The following is a 27545-nucleotide window of genomic DNA, read 5'->3' as shown; positions in this document are numbered from 1 at the left end:
TACATTCTATGGTTGTTAAGTAACCAAAGTCAGCAGTGGACCATAGTGAGGCTAGGAAAAGAAAGTACCTTTTTGGGATCCATGTTGAATTTCTTCCTGCCCATGGCAATCTGTTTGTTTCTCTGTGTTGTCTTGCTGCAACATCATAAATACACTTTAGATATTTCATTTAGACATACACACACACATACATACATACATACATACATACATACATACATACATACATACATACATACATACATACATACATACATACATACATACATACATACATACATACATACATACATACATACATACATACATACATACATACATACATACATACATACATACATACATACATACATACATACATACATACATACATACATACAAACACACACACACACACACACACGCATGTTCATGACAAAATGTAATCTAATACACAGACACACACGCGCATGTATGTTCATGACAAAATGTAATCTAATACACAGAGACCACGCACACGTGCACACACACACACACACACACACACACACACACACACACACACACACACACACACACACACACACACACACACACACACACACACACTTGTAGCATGTGGATATTTATCTAAGAAAAATGCATAGTGCACATTCACCCTTGATTTGTGAAGCACAACCACTGTACACTTCCACTATCGATTATACACAACCGCTGAATAGAAGACATCTGCTAATTGACAAGGTTATTCCAAACAGCAGTTTGTATCATACACATTGATCTTTTTTTTAACTCCTTATCAACCAGTAGCTACTGTGGGTAAAAGACTACATGTAATGGCTCTTGTCCCTGAAGTTGCAGTTTTTGTGATGCAAGGTTCATGCACAACTGTAATGTGCCAATATGGTGCAAAAACATGTTTTCAACTTTCCAGGTGCTAAATACTAGTGCTTATATATCACACTTTATTTGAGAACATTAACCACTTTTAAACCCTGGGATCCCCAGGGGTATACTTCATCCCCTCCCCCTCTATGCCAAATATCTTAACCGGAAATAGCCAATCTACAATCATTGCGATGTGTTGTGAGCTTGTAGATGTGGTTAACCTGTGTATTAACATACAAAATAACATTGTTTTAGCATATCCCAGTGCACAGATCCATGATACTGACCATGATACTGACATACTGACATGATACTAACATGGTACTGAGTATGATACTGACATGATACTGACCATGATACTGACATGATACTGACCATGATACTGACCATGATACTGACATGACACTGACCATGATACTGACATACTGACATGATACTGACATGATACTGACATGATACTGACCATGATACTGACTATGATACTGACATGATACTGACCATGATACTGACATGATACTGACCATGATACTGACATGATACTGACCATGATACTGTGATGATACTGACTATGATACTGACCATGATACTGTGATGATACTGACTATGATACTGACCATGATACTGACATCATACTAACTATGATACTGACCATTATACTGACCATGATACTGACATGATACTGACATGATACTGACCATGATACTGACATGATACTGACATGATACTGACCAGTATACTGACCATGATACTGACATGATACTGACCAGGACAATGATCATGATAGTAGCTAGAGTATGATTGACTTTACCTCTCTCCAACACACGTTAGCTGCTCAATCTCCGTCATGACCTCAGCTATCTCAAACTTCAACCGCTGTGAGAGAGAGAGAGAGAGAGAGAGAGAGAGAGAGAGAGAGAGAGAGAGAGAGTGGGGGGGGATATACAGCATTGGTATTGGTGTTCTCTCGCTGAGGGAAATGGGATTTGAGATCAGGCACGGAAGATACTTACAGCACAATATGAGAGTGCACAGTGAGTGGTGGAAAATTCATTAAATGAGCACACAAATTGAAATTGGAAGTAACAGTGGGTTAGGTTATTATTGACTTTTGTCAGCTGCAGTGCTGAACGTGATGAGGGAAACTGCAATATGTAAATGTATCACCTGCAGCATGTGAGTGGGTCTAAACAAGAGTCCTACAAATTACACAGATTGAGATTATAAAGGCAAAAACAAGGCCTATAATAATCAACAGAGCTATAATAATTAATCATTGTACATAGGAATTCCTATGCATGCACACTGAGTGCACACAAGCATGCACGAATGCACACAGTTGCATAGTGATGCCAGGGATTGTATCCTTAAATACATGCAGATTAAACAATCGTTTGGTTAATCTTCAAGCTTAAACCCACCCTATTCTGATTGCTGTATTTGATTGACAATTTACACACACACACACACACACACACACACACACACACACACACACACACACACACACACACACACACACACACACACACACACACACACACACACACACACACACACACACACACACACACACACACACACACACGCACACACACGCACACACAAACCTCAATGTCATCCAGCAGCTCTTTCTTCCTGCGTCGAATGTTGGACAGCTCATCCCTCTCCTCCAGAGACAGGTCCTCAGGAACTGGAGAAGATCACAGAGAAATGGATTGGATCATTAAACAGTCAACTACCTTGAGCAAAGCAGCATTTCCATCCAGCCCAGCTCTCACTCTCATCATCTACGTATATATGACAGAAATTAAGATCACACAGGCAACGAAGGGATTTCTCACGCTCTGGCGTTTCTGCTGCAAAAGTACAATAACGGGAAGAGGCCAATAGAAGAGTAGAAGAGCCTGAAGCTTACTTCGTGACTACATGTACGTGAACCATCCACACGAGAGAGGGAGAAACATCTCTAAAAGATTCATCCTCTTCTTCATGTACAGATTGCTGCTGCTACTGAGGCTGTTTCACTACTGGGTCTATTCCACCCAGTTGGACTGGAGCAACAGACATCAAAGGGCCAACATGTTCCTCTTAATTAGCCGGAGAGAAAGGGAGAAAGGGAAAGAGTCTTAATTATTCTACTTGAAAGTGTACAAGCCCCCCCAAACCCCCCACCCGCCCCCCTCTCTCTCTCTCGTTCATCCCACTTAGCTCAAGGGAATATTCTATTAATAAAACCAATCCAGATTAAGTTTCTTTTCACTAAAAGTGAATTTAGCAAATGAGCACTGTCTTCAACCCTGAAATCCCCGGGCCTCTGGGTCTTTGGCTTTGCAGGGTGAGAAGAGCAAGAGTGGGGCCCTCTTTTTTCAACAGCTTCCTTTCACTATATATAAAAATGTATTAACTGTCAATCTGGTTTTCCGCAATTTAATTCATCTTTCAATGGCTTCATTTCTTAGAGCTCTCTCTCTCTCCCTCTCTCCCTCTCTCTCTCTCTCTCTCTCTCTCTCTCTACCTGTAAACCTATGAGTGCTTCTGTGTTTTTTTGGTCTACTGTATTTTAATCACATTTCTCGGAATTTCATTTTCATTTGATCAATGCTCTGAACCCACCAGTGTCTGGCTGGATGACCTTGTTACATTATGTCAATTAAGAGGCAGCAATGCTCTCCATATCTCTCAACAGGAAAAAGGACACATCTAATATTGCAGATATTAGATGTCTCTAGCTCTATACCAGCTCCAAGCTGCAAAAGGTAGTAAAGATTATATTTTTTTAACCGAAAACGAAAACTAAACAAAAACAAAAAGCACTTGCTATTTCCAGGCAGAAAGGCACGTGTCAATTAAAATGAAATACGCTGGCTGAGATCCAGTGAGTGCATTGAGTGCACTTTTAAAATTGACAGTGATTCAGTTTGTAAGAGGGATGAGTTCAGAGACCTAAGTATTGATATTTAGTTGTATTCACACAAACAAAGAGACAGAAAAAAGACTATTCCCTGCTGTACACCAGCACCATGGCTACGGTCAGGTAGACAGCGGCAGAGACTGTTGAGGGATTTCCTCTTTGTGAATAGGGCTCAAAAGAGACAATGGGAGCGGATGTGGACACACAATGAGCCCCGATCGGAATCCAGCGCAAAAATAAGGACATTAATTAAGCCAGGTTAACCTCGGAATACCCTTGGTGCACTTATGCAACAAAATCTTGACTGCTGTTAGGTATGAAGCCAATTATCACCTTAAATTAGTTTTTAAGATATCTGCAAGCATGTCAACTCTGGGTCCGATATTTTAGAATTGTCTACTAGTATTAAAAACTAGACTAGTATTTTCTACCACAGCATTTCAAAACAAAATGTGAATAAATGTAATTCTCGATTCTTCTGCTAATAATTATATGCTAAAAAATATCAAAACAGCAATTTCTGAGCTGTTGCAATTTCCAAATTGAGAGCGTTTTGTTATTCCAACAGGGTTTTGCTGTATCCTTGAGCTACAAATCAGGTTGCATAATAGGGGGAAAAACAAACTTTCATTTCGGCCACACTGAATCTTAAATGCTAATGTCCCCATCCTCCATACCTCCTCCTTGAGCATTTTATCATCACAGCAATTAATGTCCACATTAATTAATTGATATGAAAATCACAATTCACTCAGACAAAATACATTCCCATATGATTTAGTTTTTGGTCATTACTATGGGTCATGTAGGGCAAATTCTGACATCATTGTTTACCCAGCGCCTGAAATTGCATATCAACCAACCCCTTGGCTGAAATAATGTGCACGATTAGAATCCGATTCTTCACAAATCGAATGAGAAATGGTTGATGCTCCCTTTAAAAGCCCACCTACCATTAATAGCAGTCTTAACCTGATCATCCACAAAACAGACCTCCATTGCTGAATCTAATATATGGCTTGGACAAAGGTCACGTGATGCTTCAAAGAACTCGTAATTTGTAACAGTAGCTTTTAGCCCAATGACAATTTGGTTTAATGGTACTGGGCATCTCAACCAGGGTGGTCCACTAATGACATTGTTAACACCCCCCGCCCCCATCCCAACCACTCGACTCATCCAGGAAATGAGTTCAGTGTCTTCAGTGAAGGAGTCATGGGTGGATTACTGGATTCCCACCCAGCTAAAGCCATCATGTTGAATCAAGCAATGTCTTTGAGTCATTTCTTCACTGTACACAGAAGCCATGGTGTCAGATCTGCCAACAGTGGGTTGTGTGGTTTTTGAGGCACCGACCTCAATTTGTGCACTGGCTCCATGTGAAGTCTTCATATAATACTGTATGTAATTTACTGCCAGAAAGCAGACTCATTTTACTACTGGAGCTAACGATTGGTGCATCTTTCCAAATGGGCTACTAAAGATAAAAGATAAAATATTCAGGGTCTCCCAAGTAAACGTCTGGTGTGTGTATACACAAAATCTGATTTGGAGCCTATCCTAATCGAGTGCCACTGTCTGAGATTGAGAGCTCTGTATTTCTGTCGTTTTGTCAGGTCATTCGGGTTGAGAGGGTGCAAAGCTTGAGCTGGAAGGTTTAAATGCTAACACGTGTAGCACAGAACAAGGGGCTCCAATAATCCTAAACCCCACCCCACCCTTTAAAAATCTAAATCTACTTGTAGGAAGGACTAAATCCCAGCCCATTCCTCACACCCAAAACTAACAACTGTTCAGGCCACACACTCAAGGCTTTCACACAAAAACATAGAGGTACACGTTACACCATGACTTACATGCAACTAGGGCTGCATTATTTTGTTAGCGATTACTCTATCTTTCTTGGGCTATAATGACCTGCCCAAGATAGATATTGATTATTAATTGATTATCCTAAAATCACGTAGGGGTGGACTTCCTGTTTATCCGTGTGCCTTCTTCTAGCCCCCCAGCAGTGTAATTGCTTCCACACCATGCACAAATAATAAGGCTTAAAGGGTAAGACCACTTTGGTAGAGGTTTGGGTTGTGTAGTTACCTTGCCATGATGTAACTCCAAAGGTGGGCAAGAAATCAAAAATAATTGCTCCATTGATTAGAAATTGATAATTCAAAATATGCTCATTGACTTACATTGTACGGTAAAACAGCTCTCAAAGTCACACTCTTAGCACGTAAATGAACCCAAACAAAGTTGATTCAGGCAATATAGAGCATCACCAAACCCAGTACTGTTTGTTTTTTTATTAAAAATTTCAACTTCCTGTTGATTTTACTATTTGAAGATCTGGATCCGGATCCGCCGATCCAGTCCGGGTTTTCTACTTATTAAAAATGGCTAAATCAACAGGAAGTTGACATTTTTATTTTAAAAAAAACAGTACTGGGTTTGGTGATGTTCTATATTGTCTGAATCAACTTTGTTTGCGTTCGTTTTTGTGCTAAAAGAATGACTTTGAGAGCTGTTTTACCGTACAATGTAAGTCAATGAGGAGCATATTTTGAATTATCAATTTCTAATCAATGGAGCAATTATTTTTGATTTCTTGCCCACCTTTGGAGTTACATCATGGCAAGGTAACTACACAACCCAAACCTCTACCAAAGTGGTCTTGCCCTTTAAGATGACAGCCGTTGCCCGAGAGATCTCCATATACTGTATGCCCATCAGTCGGATCGGCGGTGCAACTTAGGTGTCTGTAACTGAGGGCCCGAACCTCTAGTTTTGTTAAATGATCCATTAGCGATTCTTTTTTATAATGGATTAAATCGATTAATTCGATCAACTCTTGCACCCCTACATGCAACTTCACACACATACACACAGCCACATACACACATATACACTGTATATAGACTCAGTTGTTTACTTGAGTTTGGTAACGTTTTGAGAAAATGTAAACAAACACTAAATGGAAACATAAAGCCATTAACGGGAAGTGGTGTTCATGACATTTCCCATTAGGATAATCTCTCTCATGCTGTGCTCACTGTCCATTTCTGTCCCATCCATTCCAGCCACTTGTTGACATCAAGTAATTAAAAAAAAAAGCCATTTGGAGGCCTTGGTACAGTACTTTTACCCAGAAAGACTGTAGCTCATCCCAGCTGGGCGGAACCAGTAGCGATGTACTTAGAGCAGTGGAGCTCAGTGAGAACAAATCCTATGCTCACTTACCACAGGCCCTGTTCCCGGTTTTCACTGAATTGTGTGAGAGAGAGAGAGGGATTTGGACAGATCTTTGGCCTAATACCAGTGACACTCTTAGTAATGTCTTTTAAAGTAGAGAAACATGAGAGAGGATAACCCTGTTAGCCTCTTTGACTGTGCAGTACTCAATGACTTAAGCCAGTCAGTCAGTCAGTCAGTCAGCCACTGGCAGCCAGCAAGTAAGTAAGTCAGTCAGTCAGTCAGTCAGTCAGTCCGTCAGCCAGACAGCTAGACAAATTATTAGTAGGCCAGTCAATCAGTGACATAATTATGCAAACAGTCAGTTAGCCAGCCAGACAGCCAGCCAGACAGCCAGCCAGCCAGACAGCCAGACAGACAGACAGACAGACAGACAGTGAGATACACAGTCATTCAGTGAGGCAGGAAGGAAGGCAGAGAGCTTTCCCTGGATCCAGCCCCAAAGCCCACTGCCCAAAATCCCTTTAAAAGTAGACACATGTTCTCCATTATCACACAAGACAAACATATAGGCACGCATACAAGTGCACTGTGTGTGTGCGCGCGCACACACACACACACACACACACACACACACACACACACACACACACACACACACACACACACACACACACACACACACACACACACACACACACACACACACACACACACACACAGAGAGAGAGAGAGAGACACAGACACAGAGCAAGACCAGCTGCCCTTAATCCCTCGCACTTCCCCTCTCCAACAGCTCTTTAAGCCAACCAGCTATAGGTGTGTGTAAGAGTGGAGGTGTGATACAGTACACGCACACATCCAGCCTTTATGTGTCTTTAACCTACTTTGGCTGAGTGCTGATGCTGAATGACAACATGGTGGTGGTTCTACACAGCCAAATCCTGGGTGTTAATTAAACATCGAGAGGTGCATTTTCGAGGTGCATTTTTACCCTTAATTACACTTTAGTAGAGGTTTGGGTTGTGTATAGTTACCTTACCTTGCCACGATGTTACTCCTAAAATTGGCAAGATATCTTCAATTGTTGCTCCACTGATATAAAAAATTATCATAATAATAATAATTGTATTTTCTATGCAGAATTGTGTTTTGCAATTTTATAAATGGTCAGAATCCGCTTTGTTTGCTTTAGATTATTTTGAATTATCAATTCTTAATCAAAGAAAGGATCAACTATTGAAGATATCTCACCAATATTTGGAGATTGTGGCAAAGTAACTACACAACCTCTCTACCAAAATGTAAATAATTGTGAACAAAGGGAATCTACCGGTGTGCCTCAGCCTAAAACAGCTAGTCCGGTGCGTCACAGCGGCAGGGACAACAGATGCAGAAGAGATCAACGCTGGAGCAACTCGGACAATTTCAGCCTTTTATTATTTAGGTGCATTAGTACAAAAAGTGACTGACGTTTCGGTCTTACGGCCTTCATGACTCTGAGGAAGGTCGTAAGACCGAAACGTCATTAACATAATCCATATAGACCTTCAAATAGCCTGGACACACTGTAACAAATTTGTGTTGTAATTGTCTGCGTTGTGATGTGAGTTTTACCTGTTCTGAGTGTTTAATTGTGTTCAGACCCTGAAAACAAAATGTACTCTGTGAAGGACAATAAAGAATGAATCTGAAACTGAACACACAGAATTTGGTTGTGTAGTGTGGCCAAAGTAACGGTAGTAGCAGATGTAGTAGTCTTGTGTGGCTATCTGAACAGAGATCTTGGCACAGAGTCAAGATGCCAGAATGCTGGGCAATTAGCACATGGGGCCAAGCCAAGGGCCAGAGGTTATTATAACAGTGGTGGGCAGAGGCTGAAGGATTGTGTACATGTAGGTGAGGTTGAGAAATGAACAGCATGCTTGCTGTGTGCTCATAGGCAGTGGTGGGAAATGTACTCATGATGTTACGTATCAGGAAAGGGAAAGGGGGAAAAAGCTGGTTAATGTCACAGGGGAAATTCAGTTTTCAGCTTCACCCAGCAGATGGCTGCTGAGATGGTTCTGGTGAGCGCTCAGGGGCGCTCAGTGAGCAGTTTCTGTTTCACCGGCAGCCTCTCCACCCATTCAGCCACCCTTAGATATCAAGGTGGTAGAGCACAGTCCAAACACAGCCAGGGTTGAGGGTTCAATATCCTGTGTGTAGCTCAATCAAAAGCAGGCCACTGACTGACATCCCCTGCCAGCTGGACTCGAACCTGAGTCTCCTGCATGGGATATGGCAAACACCAAACACTGTTCAGTCAAAGAAGAATCAAAACCAGTGCTGGGGTGGGGGCGACATCACGTGAACATGCGTGTGGTGGTCTGGACCATCATCTCAGCATCTGCTCAGCATCATCACTGTGTCAACATTTGATTTGATCTGTACGCCTGCAGCCAAAGAACACTATAATCCGATGATTTGGGAGGCCGGAGGTGGATGGATGAATGGTGTTTCTTCTGGCTGCCAGGCTCAAGGATCAAGCATTTTAAACAGATTCCATTCCAAACAGCCCCCTTCACTGTGTCCTTGTCCACTGAAGGTCACACTGATCTCATATGATCAGCTTGGGTTTCAGATGGCCCCGAAACATGTTGTTCTCCCTTTGTAGGGGATGAAGTGTCACGTTAACTCCCTGGTTGTAATCGGGGGCCATTAAGACTAGTGTTGTTTGTGCTTAGGGTGTCTTTCGTATTAGAGTCTATGCATTAGTAAAACAATGACTGGAATAATAAACTTGGAGTAAAGCTATTACAGTTTTCACGTTTAGTATACTCTCCACTGTCTTTCGGTCCACAGCAGGCACGCCGGAAGGGGTTAAATAGTGGGGGGACAGCGACGACGTCATGACTCCCCCCTTCCCCCCGCCCCCCTCCCACTGTGTTGCGGGCATGTACGCGCGCGAAGCACGCGCGTTTTTTTTGCTTAATTAATTCATGAAATGACCATAAAACAGTTAACAACACTCTACCCATCCCAGTGTGTCCCATCCTCAAATGTTTTACTTAAGTAAAAGTATCAAGGGTTAGAAAACTTTTTTTTCACATTTGAAAACTTGTGAAATGGGACCTTCTGCATAATGAGTAGCCTACTTTTACTTTTGGTACTTTAAATACATTTTGATACCAATACTTTTCTACTTTTACTCAAGTACATTTTGAATACCTTACTTTTACTTGTAACAGAGTATTTTTACTTCGCAGAATTTATACTTTTGTTTAAGTAAAACATTTGAGTACTTTTTCCACCACTGGTATTCAGTGCATGCAGTGAGTGACTGTTAGTGCACACAGGACGAGGGAGTTGAGGGACACAGCATAGCGACCCTTCATTTCAATAATGACAATAATGACACCCTCCCCAAAACCTGCAGAACATGTTTAGCACAGCCACAGTGATCAAGACTTGTTTATTAGAGGCAATTAGCATGTCTGGCTGGGGCCGCTTGACAATGCGAACGGTGGGGTGGGCGGAGGCTGCGGAGCTACTGCGCCGGTAGAGAAAAAAAAAGACAGTTTTTTTTTTTTTTTTTTCAAAAGATTTTTTTATATATATAAAAAAAGAAGTCGATAGCTGAAAAGTGGGGGGACACAGAGGACCGTGTGACCCCGCCTCCGGCGCCTATGGTCCACAGAGCATGTGAGATTCGCCACACAGAGTACAGCTAAGTTTCACCAGATGTAGTTCTGGTGATGGAGAAGGTCCAGTCCAGATCCACCACACCTAGCCTGAAGGTCCAGGATATCCCCAAGGCCTGTCTATTGGCCTTGCAATAGCACTGTCCTTGGATGACCATGCTGCAGATCCCTTTAAAGCTGAGCCTAGAGCGAACAACAGACTGTGGAGTCTCTCCATGCCTGGCTGTACTGACTGCTGTCTCTGGCTGGAGTTCTGTTTTTGCTTTTTAAAAGAGTACGTTGTTCCTTCACCCTTTTGTATTTTTTTCTTTAGTGAGGAAGACGGCAGGGAAACTAAGCGGGAAGCACAGGAGAAAGGCTCTGGTTGTATTTGATCCAAGGCCACCAAAGATGTGTGTTTGATGTAATTCATTCTGCGATGATGGTGGTGGTAGTGGTGGCAACTACAGTAACTGAAGGCACACCTCCTTATTATGTTATGTTAAATGTCTGTCACATCACATGGCTGGCTAAAACACATTTTGTTTGAGTGAAATTAACAATCTAGCTTTTCCCATGAGTCCATTCCTATCCAGAACAGAAAATGTGCAAGGAAAAAAAGGGATTATGCCAAAATGAACACAAGGACCTTTTATTAAGGTGAGAATAAGGTGGGTGTTAGTGTGCCTCTCACCTCTAGAGGCGAGCACTAACCGCCAGCTACATCAGGCCAAGAAACGCACAAAACACGTCCTCTAGCCTCCAGCTTTACTGAATTCCCCTCTTAATGCCTGTGTGGTTTGCCAAGCTCTGCCTACACTTAGTTTCCTTTCCATTGAAATTAGGTGTAGATTACTCAAGTGGTGTAGCACTTTTCTGGCCCCTCTATCCTGCTATTTACTGTATTTTGTGTCACCGTCCTCTTCGGCCTTTCTTTAGCACCGTCTCACCCGTCACAATCCACCCGACAGCAACAATGTGTATGTGATCTGTCCCTTGCCAGGCAGCCACACAAACAGCCCCCCCCCCCCCAAAACCCACCCACCCACACACACACACTACCACGGTGATGGGAACATGTCGCTAAGCCTCCCTAGTCTCTCTCTCTCCTAATCAACTCCACATGTAGTCTCTCTGTCGCTGTCTCTCGCTCTCTAAACAGCTACATATATTGCAGTGTTTTACAAGTTCCCTCTCAATGCTGCGCCAAGGCTGTCAGTGATGCATAACCCCGCCACCAGACAGTGGGATGTGTGTGTTTGTGTGTCTGTGGGTCTGGGTATTTTACTTGCCTGTTTGCATGTGGTGCAACGTGTCTCTCTAATCCTGCCAATGTTGTGCTGCAAAACTCATAATCTTGCCAGTTCAAAGTCAAGTGTATTCTTTACAAATATCCCTGTAAATCCTTGTATAGCATACAACAATAAATCTAATTTTGGGCCCTTTTTTTTTCATCTGTACTAACATCCACAACATTAGGATTTGTTTTAGCATCTAAAGAAGACCACCACCGAAGACAAATGAGGCTATGCTAAGAACAACACAATGTTTCGGTTAATTTTTTTAAAGGCAGAAGGAATAGTCCACTGTACTATACTTAATATCTTTACTGAAAATAACAGAAAGCTGAGGGAGACAGGATTCAATCCAAGGCCTGTCAGCGTACAGTTGGTTCAACAGTGAGTGGGCACTAGAAAGAGTTAAATAAATGATTTATTCTAGACCTGCTGACTATTAATTTTACCCAGGCCTCAGTGCACACAAATACATCTAAAGGGTGATACTACAATAGATATAAATCATGATAGAGATTATTTTGGGTTGTGTCTCTGCTGCCCAACACTTTTATCCATCCATTTATCCATGTATTTATCTTTTCACTAGTCCATACCCGCATTTCCACCCACCCACCGTCCGACTTGACTACAGATCTCATGGCGTCTCACTCCCTACATATGGCAATGGTCAATGCCCATGTAGATGCCACATAGACTGTGTGCACAACTGTAGTTACCGCTATGCATAGAGTCTATAGTGTAGTAGAGTTAGTACCTACATGGGTACGGCACCAACAGCTGGCGCGCACACTATGGCTCCAGTAAGTGTGTGATATCCTCCCACACACACACTCACCCTCCAGCCACAACAAAGATGTTGCCCGGCTCAAGCCAACTTCCTCCTGCGTAATACCCCCATGGAACCATTAGACTCAAGGCAACCGCTAATGTGTTGATTCATGTTCTCCGAAAAAAGCATGGTGGGTTCAGCTCCATGCCTACGGGGGTGAATTTGATCCGGCATAATTTGTGTGCCTGTGAGGTATTCATGGGGGTCGAGAGGATGACTGTGAAAAATGTGAGGACGAACGCAGTGCTAATTCTCAGAGGAATATTCATTTGCAGAACTTGAGGAACAATTGCAAAAGGCAAGGTGCATGTTCGTGATAAGGAATGTCTATTAACAGCCTGCGGGCTCACATGCATACGCATGCACACACACACACACACACACACACACACACACACACACACACACACACACACACACACACACACACACACACACACACAAGGGTCAAAGTGTTTTACTGTAACATGCACAATAGGCCTTCAGCAGGTAGCAACATAGCAGGCAATGAAATTCTTGTGCTACATACTCATACGATACACAGTTTTGATACAATAAATGAGCAAAATATTTGCAGTAAGATTTTTGTTTTGTTTAAAACTCATTTAAACAGAAAGAGCAGAAGAATTTGCGGAAATTCCCGTCTTTCCCATTTTGTGTTTTCCGAAGAGTGATGATTGACAGCAAGGGTCAGTCAGGGAGGGCATCACAACTTCCACACAGGAAAATTGTCAAGTTAAGACCTGCAGCATGCACAAAAAACAACCACACCGCTTATGACACTTCCCTTCTCCTCTCTACACAAAATAATGCAGTACAGTTATAGCAAGCAGAGACTGAGACGCATAATGATTATCTTATCTTATCATCTCATGACGAAAAGGTTAGAATGCTGAGTCTTCCACTAACCCATGGCAAACATCTAGCATTAACCTGACGTCACACATACTGCTGTCAGCCAATTTCTGCTTCTGCGTTTTCCACTTCTTCGTCCAGCAATACGTCGATTCTAAAAATAGAACCCAGGAGCAATAACACAACACTTAGGATTTAAATGATTTATATGCGCTCTGAGGGGAGACTGTGTCTGCTCCGTGGCATGTTAGCGGAGCATGGACGCGCCAAGTCTGATTTAGGGAATGCAGTAAATGTGCAGTAATGAATCCCATACTGTTACACACTGCAGTAAATGCGTGAGTAAAGAAACTGAGAAAAAAACATCTTCAGGTCATTCTCCTGTACCTGGCCTCGTTACGCATTGTTGTATTGTTTCATAGCATTCATAGGTAAAATGTTCAGGCAAGATGGAATCTAAATCCCATTGGCCATGCCCTGTAACCTTTTAAAGACCAGTTACAACTGTTTGATTTTGTTAAACAGTGGTATAGTTCCACTCATGCTTTTGCATTTAAATGCACACTGTCTTTTTCTGTGTTCATAAGAGGCAGCCACTGATCTAATCCTATAGAGAATCACGCCACGTTTTGGCGTTTCGCCCTACTGCCGTTTGATGAGTGAACACAGGCAGGTCCACCCATGCAGAACAAATTACGGCCCAACTTCAACCATATGTTGGCCAGTTTGCACGCACAGCCGCACACATACAGGCATGAGGAGGACGACATACCGCCTAATGTGCACATTTGAGTGTGAGCGTGCGGGCACACAAACACACTCTCTCACACACACACACACACACACACACACACACACACACACAGACACACACACACACACACACACACACACACACACACACACACACACACACACACACACACACACACACACACACACACACACACACACACACACACACTATAATAACACATTATATAGTAAATTATTACTCTGTTCTGTTCAGCCCAGGCTTTATAGAAGGGGAATTTTATCTACAGGCAAGAAGCAGCTAATTTTGCATAATAGTCAGTGTATGATTGTGAGTGCTTATGTGGATATAAATCAATGCATATGGTATGCATGCGAGCGTGTGTGTGTGTGTGTGTGTGTGTGTGTGTGTGTGTGTGTGTGTGTGTGTGTGTGTGTGTGTGTGTGTGTGTGTGTGTGTGTGTGTGTGTGTGTGTGTGTGTGTGTGTGTGTGTGTGTGTGTGTGTGTGTGTGTGTGTGTGTGTGTGTGTGTGTGAGAAAGAGGGAGAGAAAGGTAGAGAGCACTACAGTAGCTCTCGTGACGTGCATTCACCATTTACAGTAAGTTATTTTAATAATTCATACCACACACACTGCATAGGATACGTAATCCTTATCCTTTCCCAGCTCTTATCACGGATTCCCTTCCTGGTTTGATCAAAGACAGGACCACATGCGTCTGTGAGCCCTGGCATCCTGTCATGTGAGACACAGTAACCAGTGTCTATCCATTTAGCTATCTGGGCCTCAGCTCTGAGCTCGTAAGAATTAAAGAGCACACATTTTAATAACCGGTCAGAACGAACTGTATGTAACACTTCCCTGGTTATTTGATAGATTATAGACATTTATTATGTTCTCATCACCTCATGGCTTATAAAGGTTATACTGTAGGTCCAACTTCATTATTACCTTCAGTAACAAACAACAGGGCTTTCAAATCGTTAACTAAATCATTTTGTTGAATAATTGTGCGATAGATGCCTGTACAGTATGCTTGCATTCATTATTCATACGTAAGATATAGTGCCCTCACTCTAGGTCGAATAATTCTAGAGGTGTGTGTAATTACAGCCTATAGTCAACACAGCTAGATGGCTTTGTGTGTATGTAGATTCACCCTCAAGCCACAGTGGCTTAAATCTATAGACATTAGATCAATAACCGTTGTCGTATGTGAAGGAGCAGTTTGACATCTACAACTGTGGTTAAAACACTGAGATAAATGACTTGCTGGGACATGGCTTTAATTTCTACAGGGCCCAATGTATTGAGATGAAGATCTGTATTTAAACACCATGACAAACTTTTAAAGAGATAAAGGAGTTCAACCTAAAGTTTCGACCAATACATACAGTATATAATTGTATAACTTTTTCAATTGCCTAATAACCAATGTATAAATGAAGACGACAAATACATACTGTACATTCGTACAGGAAACTCCTTACTTTAACGTTCTGTTTTCAGTGCCCAGTGTTCATCATGCAAATGCAGCTGAGGTCACAATTTGGAGAGGGTGAAAGGCTCTTTGACAGACCACAGGAAGGACCAGGGGGATGTGTGATTTGGTAGGCAAAAGCTTAAACCCACAGCCAGCATCTGGTAGGCCTCACAGTTTAACTGACAAAATGTTATCCTGGTCCACCTTAAGACATTTTGTTTACACTACATTGACACAGACTTCACTCCTCAAAACCGTTTGGATTATCTTCATATCTTCGGCAACCACGTCTGTCTGTGTGTGTGTGTGTGTGTGTGTGTGTGTGTGTGTGTGTGTGTGTGTAGTGTACTGTACATTGTAAGAACCACTATCCTCACGTGGAGAGAAACATTACAGAAAGTGAGGATATTCTCCTGGTCCTCATCTTTCAACAGGTTGTTTCATGAGTTGCCAACTTGCCAACTACCTGAAATTCAAATAAAGGGACAACCGGTCGGGCCTCCCTTATTTCCAAGAAAAATAAGTGATGCCTAGAAAAAATCTCACTGTAGCCTATATATGTACAGTATTTTGTATATTATATAACAACCTGTATTATAGTATATTTGAGCTGTCTGAACATGTAATATGTGTCATTGATTTGATTGATTCCCAAAACATGGAGCAAAGTGTGTCCCTTATCAGTTCAATAAGGACACCTTTTAGTCAGGATTCTGTATTTCGAGGGAAGATTGGCAACCCTTTATGGGGTGCGGGATATGGTTAGACGTGAAGTTGTGATGATTTGGCAAATGTTAGGGTAACAGGGTTAGAAATTCTTAATTAATTTCCATTACCTACATTCATTCTAACTTAGAATTAATGTAGTTAATGGAAATCAGCCGAAAGTCCTCATAAGTGCCATAAAGTGGCAGCATAGCCAGGCCTAGTACAGACTTTATTGTACTTGTCTTGCAGTACAATAAAGTACACATGCACGCGCATGCATGCACGCGTGCATGTGCGTGCGCGTAGCTCAAGCTGTGGTCTACCAATTTAGCTAAATCTACCACTCACATTTACGCTAGATTAGAATTAGGTTTATAGATGGCTCTTCTTTATGGGACACAACTGAATGGGCTGCAGATACCATCCATCTACATCTCAATGGAAACCCCGTCAACCGAAGCGGCTTCTTTTCTGTTGAAAAGTGGGACTGGGACGTTATCTTATCGGTTTTATACCCATTTGGGGACACGAGCGTCCCTTCAAAGAGCTACGACCAGATTGTGAGGAGAAGCGCAAACAAACTTCAAAGCTTTCCAGCATGACATCAAACAGATGGAGATGGCAAGCCATGCACTCACACGACAGACTGCAGTCAGTGGGTTGCAGGGGATTTCATGATGTGTTATTATTTTTTGTGTAAATAAACGTTTTATGTATACAGGCTAAACATCTCACTCCTGTGAGATTGGTAAGCCAATCTTTTTCGAAATTAAACGGGTCTTATTACTTAATTGATTTCATATTTTTTGTTTAAAAATAAATACTTATTTTACTAAAAATAAATACTTACTTACAAAAACACAACAGCACTAAATAAGAAATAACCAATCACAATCACCAACATCATCCTCCTTGTCACATACGGTTCGAGACGCATCAGTTCGTGCTTTCCATCCCCACACTGATCTGACTGGGTGAGAAAACGATGCCTTACCTTGATTGTCTTCATCCATATCGACAACGCCGATTATGCGGTCCAAACAGATGCCACGATCCTTTGAAACTACGCGAAAAAAATGTATGTTAACTGCGTACAGATGAAAAATAAAAATGACAGGCTGACAGTCAGTGGTTGCACTGAGTGCACGAATAGCCTAGGACTAGGTGTTGCTGCAACGCAGAGTCCAACTGGAACAACGAGCAGATGTCAATGGAAAATAACACAGAAGCCGCAGTCTAGTCCTAAATGATTGCAAAAGCTAAATGTGAACGCATTTCCTATCAATAGCATTAGGTGACACAGTGTCCAGTTCCAGTAACAGCGATCGAAACGATCACTCTCCTCTCCCACCAAGTCGGATCTTCAGTGGTCAGCAGCATTCACACATATTCTCCACTGCAACCAGAGGGACGTCACAACGCTCCGCCCCCTACTCCCCCTCCTCAAACAGCACTGCACGGCGAGTAGCAACATTGTGGTGGTCCTCAAGCATCGACTTCATGTCAAGGACCCCCACATTGATAGGGCTTGGCCTAGTAGGCTATGTATTTGGCCGTGGACCCCCAAAAGATTTCGTGCGAGGGACCCCCATAAGAGAAGATTTTTTGTTGTTCAAAATGTTTTTAAATTATTCAAAATGTCTCAACATTTTCAAGATTTTTTTTTTCAGAGCTTGTAGATTGGTTATTTTCTAATAGCCGAAATAGGTTTTGTGTCTGGACCCCCTGGAACCACCCCAAGGACCCCTGTGGGTCTGTGGACCCCCACTTTGATATACACTTATGACATACATACCATCTCTCAATAGATAGAGATGTGACGTATGTGAATGTGACAATAATACCAGTCTAATGAACCGAGAACCGTATGTCAAACTACTTTTCTGTTTAACTACTGGCTGCGAACAGAAAAATGTATTCTTACATGACATTACAGATATGCAATGACTTAATGGAAAGCCCTGTAAAGGGTCTAGTGGGATGGGTGTATTGACAATATTGATGACATAGTAAAAATAAAAGCCTGATGACATCTCTCAAGGCGTAGGGGGCAGGGACCAGAGACAAATCTATGCAAGTCACTAGTGTCAAATCACAATAGCAGTTATTTCATGGCACTTTACATAGCCTATAAAGCAGGTCAAGATGGTACTCTTTAATTTAGAGAGAGAGACCCAGCAATTCCCCCATGAGCAAGCACTTGGTGATGGCAGCAAGGGGGAAAAAAACTGTTAATGGGAAGAAACCTTGAAGAGAACCTGGCTAGGTGGGTGGACATCTGATCATCCGTGTGTACAGGTTGGGTTGGGGCGGGGGGGGGGGGGGGGGGGGGGGTAGAGATGCACAGCAACAACAATAATAACAACAATAGCAACTAAAATAACAGTTCACAGCCATAGTCTATGGAAACCCGCAATCCACAGCCAGTGGGCCCACGATCCACGGCAGCCTATGAGAGAAACTATGTATTGATGGGACATGAATGCGTGGAGAGGAGGAGAGAGAAACTGTGATCCTGGAATCCTGCGTAGTTCCGTCCTGATTATTCCAGCCCAGCCACACCTGTGACCTCACAGCAATGAACGAAGTATACTGACTCACAGAGGATTTCCCAGGTATGGACCAGTTCAAACCAGCAGCCGTATCAGACTGTAGGGAGGAGAATGGAGAAAGGAGAACAGCAGGATGGGAGTTCTGTGGGAGAGCCATTGTATGGCACTACAGGGGAGGATAGACGAAAGTTACGGTAAAGGAAGTGTTCCTTTCATTCAGACCACCCACTCGGTAAAACATGAAAGTGTCCAATGTAGTGCTCTAGTCTCTATAGGTTCAAATCTAGTTCATGACCTATGTCATACCTATCATTACCTCTCTCTATCCTGCCATTCTTATACAATAAAACTGAAATACCCTCAAATATTGTTTAAAAACAAGGGGTGCAGATTGTGGGAATGGTAGAAACACATCAACACAAATTCTTTCAGTCTTTTCCTTGCCCTTCCTCGTTTACACCCCTCCGGGTGCACTGCAGGCTCCGAGCATTTGCTGTGATCACCTGAACAGAACATGTCTGTTGATTGATGTAGTTTATTTAGAAAGACATGAGAATAGTACATGACAGTACATAACAGTACATGGAAGTACAAATTCACAATACAAGGTCTACTAAACTGGAAACCCTCATTAAGCATTACGCTTGTTTAAGATGAGAACCCCATGCACACAAATCATGATGAAATATAAGAGGCAGGCAGATATACACACTACTATACAGAATGTCATACAATCAGCTTTCAGGTTACTGGTATGACGAGAGAAAAAAAAAAATATATATATATACAAAAGAGGAAAATGAAGGAGGGGGGGGGGTAGGGAGGGGTAGGTTAAGACTTAGACAGGGGCCATTTTCGAATTGCAGCCTCCTGAAGGTGTATCTTTAGGGCAGTTTTGAAAGTGAGTAGGGTTTTACACTCCTTTACTCCTTTTGGTAGGGCATTCCACATTTTTGATGAATAGCATGAGAACGAGTTCATACCCTTAGTTGAGCCAAATCTGGGTTGAACATGATCAGTGGAGCTGCCTCTGGTGTTATGATCATGGACTTCATTAACATTTTTGAAGTATTTTGACAAATACAGGGGGATCCCAATGTTGTGGTGTATCTTGAAGACCAGGCCCATAGCAAGTTGCTGTACTCTGTCCTCAACCCTAAGCCATCCAATCCTAGCAAAATGAGCAGGGGTTAGATGGGTTCTGTGATTGAGGCCAAGAAGTAGCCTTACAAGTTTGTTTTGGGATGTTTGGAGCCTTGTTTTTAAGGCCTGTGCTTGAACATGACTGTGGGCGAATAGCACAAATGGTCAGTCATGATTCTGTTTCAGTGAAGTTCACTGGCGAGGGACACAAGTGTTCATGATGAGGGTCGGAATAGCTTGCCCTACTGTATTCTCATCATGGTCATGGAAAGCTTTAGCCATTGCTCAACAATTATAGGAAACTGACTTCCCTGCCCCACCCTTTGCATCACTATAGTGTTTAAATGACGTGTTCTGCTGTTCTTGCAGCCACACTGTCAGCAATATAGCATGACATAACTGCATTAGGGGAAGTTGGTGTACGTAACTGTTGTTTTGATACACACTTGGAATGACCTCCCGTTGTTTGACCTATATTTATATCTGTACCCAATGTTAGAGACCCTTTGGAGTTAATTTAAAGATGTCATCAGATGTTTGGAGATGACCATGTGTCAAGATATCTTTTATTATATTATGAAGATATTGTAAGACATTTCACAGAGTCACAGCACATTAGTAGGAATAAACACAGAAGCACCCGGGAGGAAGTGGACTAAGAAAGGGGAGGGGCCAAACGGAAGTGGACTGTTTCTACACAAAAAAGGAGGTGGTGCCCCCAGAGGTTAAAAAAATGTTTTGTTTCCCTTTTTTTTTTTACTGAATGGGTTCCCAGATTGTAGCACATGTGGTGACTGGGTGTGCATCTGTTTTTAGTTTGATATTCATCAAGTGCTTTTATTAAAACAAGTGAAGAAAAACATATCATCTGGATGGATGGAGGTTTTTCTAAACAAGTGGCTGTACAGTACAGTATACAGTATTGAAATAACCCCTGTTGTTTTAATATAATGTTTTATTCATTATCTAACCTCAAGTACTTTTTGTGCAAGACTTGAGTAAAGGTATCTCGGTTGCTATCCACCCGTACTGTGCTATCTTGTACCATATTTGTCGTAGAATAGAAAATGAATGTCCTCAGATTTCCCCCCCTTCGAAGGCTGCAGCCTGCAGGCGTAAACAAATATTGTGTCTTCAGCTTATTTCAGCATTGGTGGTTACAGATAATTTGCAGTACATTCTCATAAAGTCTTCTTGATATTTCTTTATAGACCTGCATAGCTATAGCCAGAAGCACAATGTGGGTTTCTGTTTCCTGCATTTTCTATCTTTTAAAACCATAAAACAACCATTTCTCTTGCGAGGACCAGGACAATTGTCCTCACAATGTCTATTTTTCTAATCCCACTACACTTGTGGCTTGCCCAAGCTGGCCCTCACTCACACACACACACACACACACACACACACACACGCGTGCGCGCGCGCACACGCACACGCACGCGCGCACACACACACACACTTCCATATCTATCCTGATCCTCTGTCTCTATCTACCCACATCTGTTTCTTCATCTCTATTTCCCCACAGCACAGAATAATACACTCACTGATAGTTTCTCACAATGCTCTTAGGGCCAGTCAAGAGTGAAGATCTAGATAATTATATGTTTCTCCTCCAGCAACACACTCTGTGTTGGCGCACAGGAGGAAGTCCCATGTAACAATTCACATCCCCTGCAACATACAGTACACCCACACACACACACACACACACACACACACACACACACACACACACACACACACACACACACACACACACACACACACACACACACACACACACACACACACACACACACACACACACACACACACACACACACACACACACACACACACACACACACACACACACACACACACACACACACACGCCACATTTATTATAGATTCCAACACATAAACATGTGGACACATTATGTAGAGATACACATTCACACTTTCTCTCAGTCACACAGAAACAGAGAGCATTTGTGCGTCAGGGAAGCGGGGGCCTTCAGTCTGGGGAATGATTTCCTGTGCTGAGAGCATGTCCGGCCCAGTCCAGGAAGAGGCTCCATTTCCACTGTTTCACTGGCGTTTAAATACGCCAACAGGGTGGAGTACATGCAGGCACAATCAGACAAAATGTGTTCTCTTTCCTCAAATCAATATAAAACACCAGAGAGGGCGAGTTGGCTCATTTGCTGTTCACATAGTTTCCGGGGGAAATTTGATTTAGGAATATTTAGACTTAGACCTACCTCAGTCCTGTGGGAAGGGAAACCGTGCAGGAATTTGATTTGGAATTCTATTTCTACTCTATTCTAATTCACCTACAGTATGTGAGTGCAGACACATCTTTAGTTTTTGATAAATGCAGATGAAACATAATATTCCCAGTAGAATCCTCTGTTCATTTCACTCTGATGGTGTAAAAAGTTACACAAATTGATGATATTTACGTGAAGTTACACTGAGGATTTTACGGCCTATTTTTAACACAGACTTTTGACTTTCTTTACTTTAACTGTGAACCTATCAGAGCCTCGCTCTCTCATCCTATGTCACCTTCCCTCTTGAACTTGCTCCTAAAATAAAGTGGACCGTAATAGCATCCAGCAATATTTCTCCTTTTTTCTTTCTTTTTACAATTACAGACCAGGAGAAGAAATGTGCATGGATGTTCTCCATCCGCCACTGACAGCGGCTTCCCTCAGTGCAGCATATGTCAGCCAGATTAAGGCATCGCACTGCGGCGCCAGGGAGTGGTGGTGGTGAGTGGACCAAGTTAACCTCCCCTTTGCGCTGAGCCGTCACAGATGATCATGTTCATCTGCCTCTGTCCCTGATGGGAGCCGGGGGTGGCTCTGTGTGGGTCTTGAGCAACAACACATGCTGCAAGCATGGGCATTCATGTGCAAATGCACATACAGTACAGTAGATCCATGCAGATGTACTGCCAAATGCACATTATACACAAGCAGATACGGTATATGTGTCTCATCATATATGCAAGAGCATTTTTTATATAAACCCGTACAGAGACACACATACGCACACATGCAAGCACAGCAGTGTGCCATAAGCAACTCCAGTAACATGGTAAGTATAGGACCCTTCTCCACCATCTCTACTATGCCTGTAGGCCCGCAAGGGATTTCTCATTGGACTAGCTCCACTGAAGCCCAGCCTCTGTGACACACATGCCTGTGTTCCTCATATCCCTGCTGCATCTCTCCATTCATATTTAATGCTCTGAAGTTTCTTTATACTCCTCCAGCAAATTACCACTCATGAGGCCAGTTTTATCTTTCGGCGGCAACTGAGGCCATGTTATACACAAGTGATAGAACAACCCATGACCCATGATGTTAATGGGCTATATGTTGAGAGCCAACCGGATGAGCTTGAGTCATCTGTATGAGAGAAGAGCGGTGTAGGCTTCTTCCAGATACCTCCATTGATCCAGTCAGTCCAAGGATGCTCTGGGACTTTCCCAAACTACTTAAGATCTTTTCAGTCATGTGATACACTGCAGTATATCTTGCCATCAACATGATTTTGCACGCAGTGTTTGAGCTAAGACATTCCCAGTTGGACATCTCCTAAACAAAACAGCACAGTGATTAAGAGAATTTACAGTAATGCTTTTTAAAATAATTTAAAACATATATATGTTTGGGGAGTTCTGTTTTATTTGAATAGAGACAGTGAACAGAGAGAGGCGGGTGACATGCAGCAAAGCACCTCAGGTAACTTGGATTCAAAGCCGGGCCAGCTTATTTATGTGGTATGCACTCCTACCAGGTGATCCACTGGGGCGCTCCCAGTAACACTTCTCTGTAGAATTTTAGGAATAGGCAGGGCAAATGTTTAGATAATGTTGGAGATCTATTAAAAGCATGTTTGATAACGTAGCAGAGGAAATGGTTGAATTATTGTTCTTCTCACCAGGCCACATTCAGTTGTTTGCTTGTGAAGAAGAGGATCAAACTTGAGTTATGTTTGAAGAATTCAATATTTCCATGGATTTTTGGTACTTTCTGAAGCCTATATAGTCAAATATGGCATAACAATTACTATGGTTTCTTTATATGTACACAGATATATACATACTGCGTAAGAAGCTCTTCTTCATCACGAGGAAACAGACCCACACACATTCCTGCTAATACAAACACACACACACGCACACGCACACACACACACACACACACACACACACACACACACACACACACACACACACACACACACACACGCATGCACACACACGCACGCATGCATACAGGCACACATGCACACACATTCCTTATCATAGAGTGTGTGTGTGTGTGTGTGCGTGTGCGTGTGCGTGTGCGTGTGCGTGTGCGTGTGCGCGCGCGCGCGCGCGCGCGCGTGTGTGTGTGTGTGTGTGTGTGTGTGTGTGTGTGTGTGTGTGTGTGTGTGTGTGTGAGAAAGGAAGACTACAGTGTACGCTTCCTTTCTCACAGAGAGTTGGAGATTGAAGCAGGCTTTATAGTGAGAGAAGAGGGACATACAGTAGAGAGAGGTGGGGTGGTGGTGGGAGGTTGAGACATTCTTCCGGCCTGGGTCACTCATCATTCACTCATCATCAGTCATGTATTCTGTAGTCTGATGTGACTCAACGTGGATCTACCGATTCTATTCCGTCTGATCAAATGTGATTGCACATGACTCACTGTTGATTCTTATAACGCTGCCCTCATCAGAGCATATTATCAACGGTCTTATGAATAGATGTGACTGGACACTTGATCCACATCACACCAATAAGACCCTTTCATGCCATGACAACCAACATGTACTGTACTGCACATGCACTGTGTACTGAACTGTACATCACTGTTGGACATACACATCATCAAAGGGGATTTTTGCATACTGTAACATCCTGAGTTTTAATTTAACTCCAAGGTTTTTTACTGTGCATAGTCAGCAGCTATACAGGCAACCAAGAGGTTGTGCAAAGCAACCTGAAAAATACATAAAACGGACCTTCATATTATTAGACTAATATGGTGTTTTTGAGAAAGTGAACAGGCAAAACAATTAATTAATTTCCAATGTTGAGACAGCATTTCTTGGGATGGTTTATTGCGTTGTGGTGCTGTGTTGACACAGCTGTGTAGAGCTTCACCACTGAAATAGAAGGTGTGTGTGTGTGCGCGTGCGTGCGTGAGTGTGTGCGTGCGTGCGTGCGTGTGTTTGTACATACGGAATGTGCATGTGACCTGTGTTAGTTTATGTGCAACATCCAGCTTAGTGGGTGGATTTTATGGAAAGGAAAGACGTCCGTGTGGAGCCAAATATTTTTGTTCTTTGGTGCAGCTGTGAAATCAAAACGCACAGTTATAAAACCCATATTATTAGGTCAAAATATACCATGCAGTACCCACAGATGCCTTCCATCCATCAAGTGTCCCAAACGGCTAATGACAGGCATGACACATAGAAATGTGCTGTATCATGTTACATTATGGTCATCTATTGATCACAAAGCATCAAGTAACAGTATGTGCATCAACAGCATGGCCTCAGCTTCTGTATTCATTAAATACGGACACTTTAATTTCACTTTAAAAGTTAAATTAACACAGAAGATTTTATTTAGTAGGGGATTTAATATTCCATGTTACTTCCATCACTGATTCTCACACCTGTTTTTCATTCCATTTCATTGTAGGGTTAATGTCGTGTTTTTCCTGCTGACGCCCACACAGTTTTTCTCAAACATTTTCAAGGACATTGTCAAGGACATTGTCAAGAACCCCCATGTTGATATATATTTGGCTGTGGACAACTATCTGAAAAGATAAATTATTTCAAAATATTGTGATGTTTTCAAGATTTTTCTAAATCTTTCAAAAATGGCACATCTAGATCGGCTGTTTTTGAATAGGCATAAGTATAAAATAGGGTTAAAGTGGTTAAACTGATTGTAGTGCTATTTTAACGAATTTTGCTGAGGACCTCCTGGAACCCTTGAAGGACCCCTGGGGGTCCCCGGACTGCACTTTGAGAACCACTGTCGTAGAACAACCACGACCATGGTATGTAGTGTCAGTGCTACTGTTATGAAGTCCACATACATAGGTTTGAGCATACGCATGAGATTCGACTCTAGACCGTCAAGCTGACTGGTATGCGAAATGTGTGGTCATTAAGTACTGGTGATTATTCTGAGAAATAACATTGGAGGATAATGATCCAGTTAAATGGTGTTTCCATGCATTCTCACTTTTATGGAGGGAAGATGGGAAAGGGACTGGAAGGGAAAAGAGAGAGGGGGAGAGAGACAGAGAGGGGGGAGAGGGAGAGGGAGAGCAACTACCTTTAATTACATTTGAATACATTTCTACTATTTGTCGCAAAGGTTTTGTACCAAGTGAATGCAGGGGGGATTGCAGGGGGGATTCAGTTTTCAGCTTCACCAAGCTGATTGCTGCCCCAATCCTTTAGTCACATTTTGGTCAGATTTGGACAGATTAGACACATCTTGTGTTTGTCATGACAAGGTCCTCTGGTCCCCCATCTCTTGTCTCACTGACTCTAATGTCCCTGGCACAGCCTCTCCATCCTTCATTAATCTCTTCTTCTGCTTTCAGTCCCCCACCCCCCCAACCCCACACTTTTAATGTTGATGTTATCTCCTATTAATGAGTTGTTTATTCAAGACATCCTGAGCCAAGGTTAATGTGTATGTGCACCTGTAGGGGTTAAAGGTGATATTGCAAAGAATGGTTACTATGGCAACACTAATTAATTAACGCAGAAGCAAAGCCATTAGGCAATGAGAGAGAGAGAGAGAGAGAGAGAGAGAGAGAGAGAGAGAGAGAGAGAGAGAGAGAGAGAGAGAGAGAGAGAGAGAGAGAGAGAGAGCAACTACCTTTAATTACATTTGAATAAATTGCTGCTATTTGTCTCAAAGGTTTTATAGCAACTGAATGGAAAACATTGAAATACTGCTATCAACTTCCAAAAGTTTAAACCAAGCTACCCTTTCCTATATGGATGTAGGCCTATAACTATTTTTGACAGAAACTGCACCTTTTTTTTTTTAAATAATTTTGTAAGAGAGATTTCCATATCATATTATACAACAAAACTCCAATTGCACAAAACAAGGGGGGTAATGCCCAACTCTATGGTAATGCCAAGGGTGTGCTGCTCTCTGGTGGTCAAATGCTCAAATATAAAGGATATGGGGATATTTTTAACACTAGAATGTTGTCGCTTTTATTTAATTGTCGCCACTAGGTGGCAATTTTGGACGCTTCTCTGAA

General features: G+C 42.4%; 1 protein-coding gene across 1 annotated transcript in view; it reads right to left on the bottom strand.

The window, feature by feature from the left end:
• cyth3a (cytohesin 3a) overlaps window positions 1–17892 on the bottom strand; it is a 37830-nt gene extending 19938 nt beyond the window's left edge. The window contains exons 1-4 of the mRNA XM_080456370.1: window positions 17550–17892; window positions 2475–2557; window positions 1676–1740; window positions 69–135 (exon numbers count right to left, since the gene is read on the bottom strand). Of these exons, the coding sequence (XP_080312496.1) occupies window positions 69–135; window positions 1676–1740; window positions 2475–2557; window positions 17550–17568 (234 nt within the window). The 5' untranslated portion in view covers window positions 17569–17892. The remainder of the gene's footprint in view (window positions 1–68; window positions 136–1675; window positions 1741–2474; window positions 2558–17549) is intronic.
• Between the last annotated feature and the right edge of the window lie 9653 nt (window positions 17893–27545).

The sequence above is a fragment of the Gymnoscopelus braueri genome, assembly GCF_963280865.1.
Source record: "Gymnoscopelus braueri genome assembly, chromosome: 17".
Classification (NCBI taxonomy): Eukaryota; Metazoa; Chordata; class Actinopteri; order Myctophiformes; family Myctophidae; genus Gymnoscopelus; species Gymnoscopelus braueri.
The sequence above is the reverse complement of the archived record's forward strand: the minus strand, read 5'-3'. Positions and strand labels throughout refer to the sequence as shown.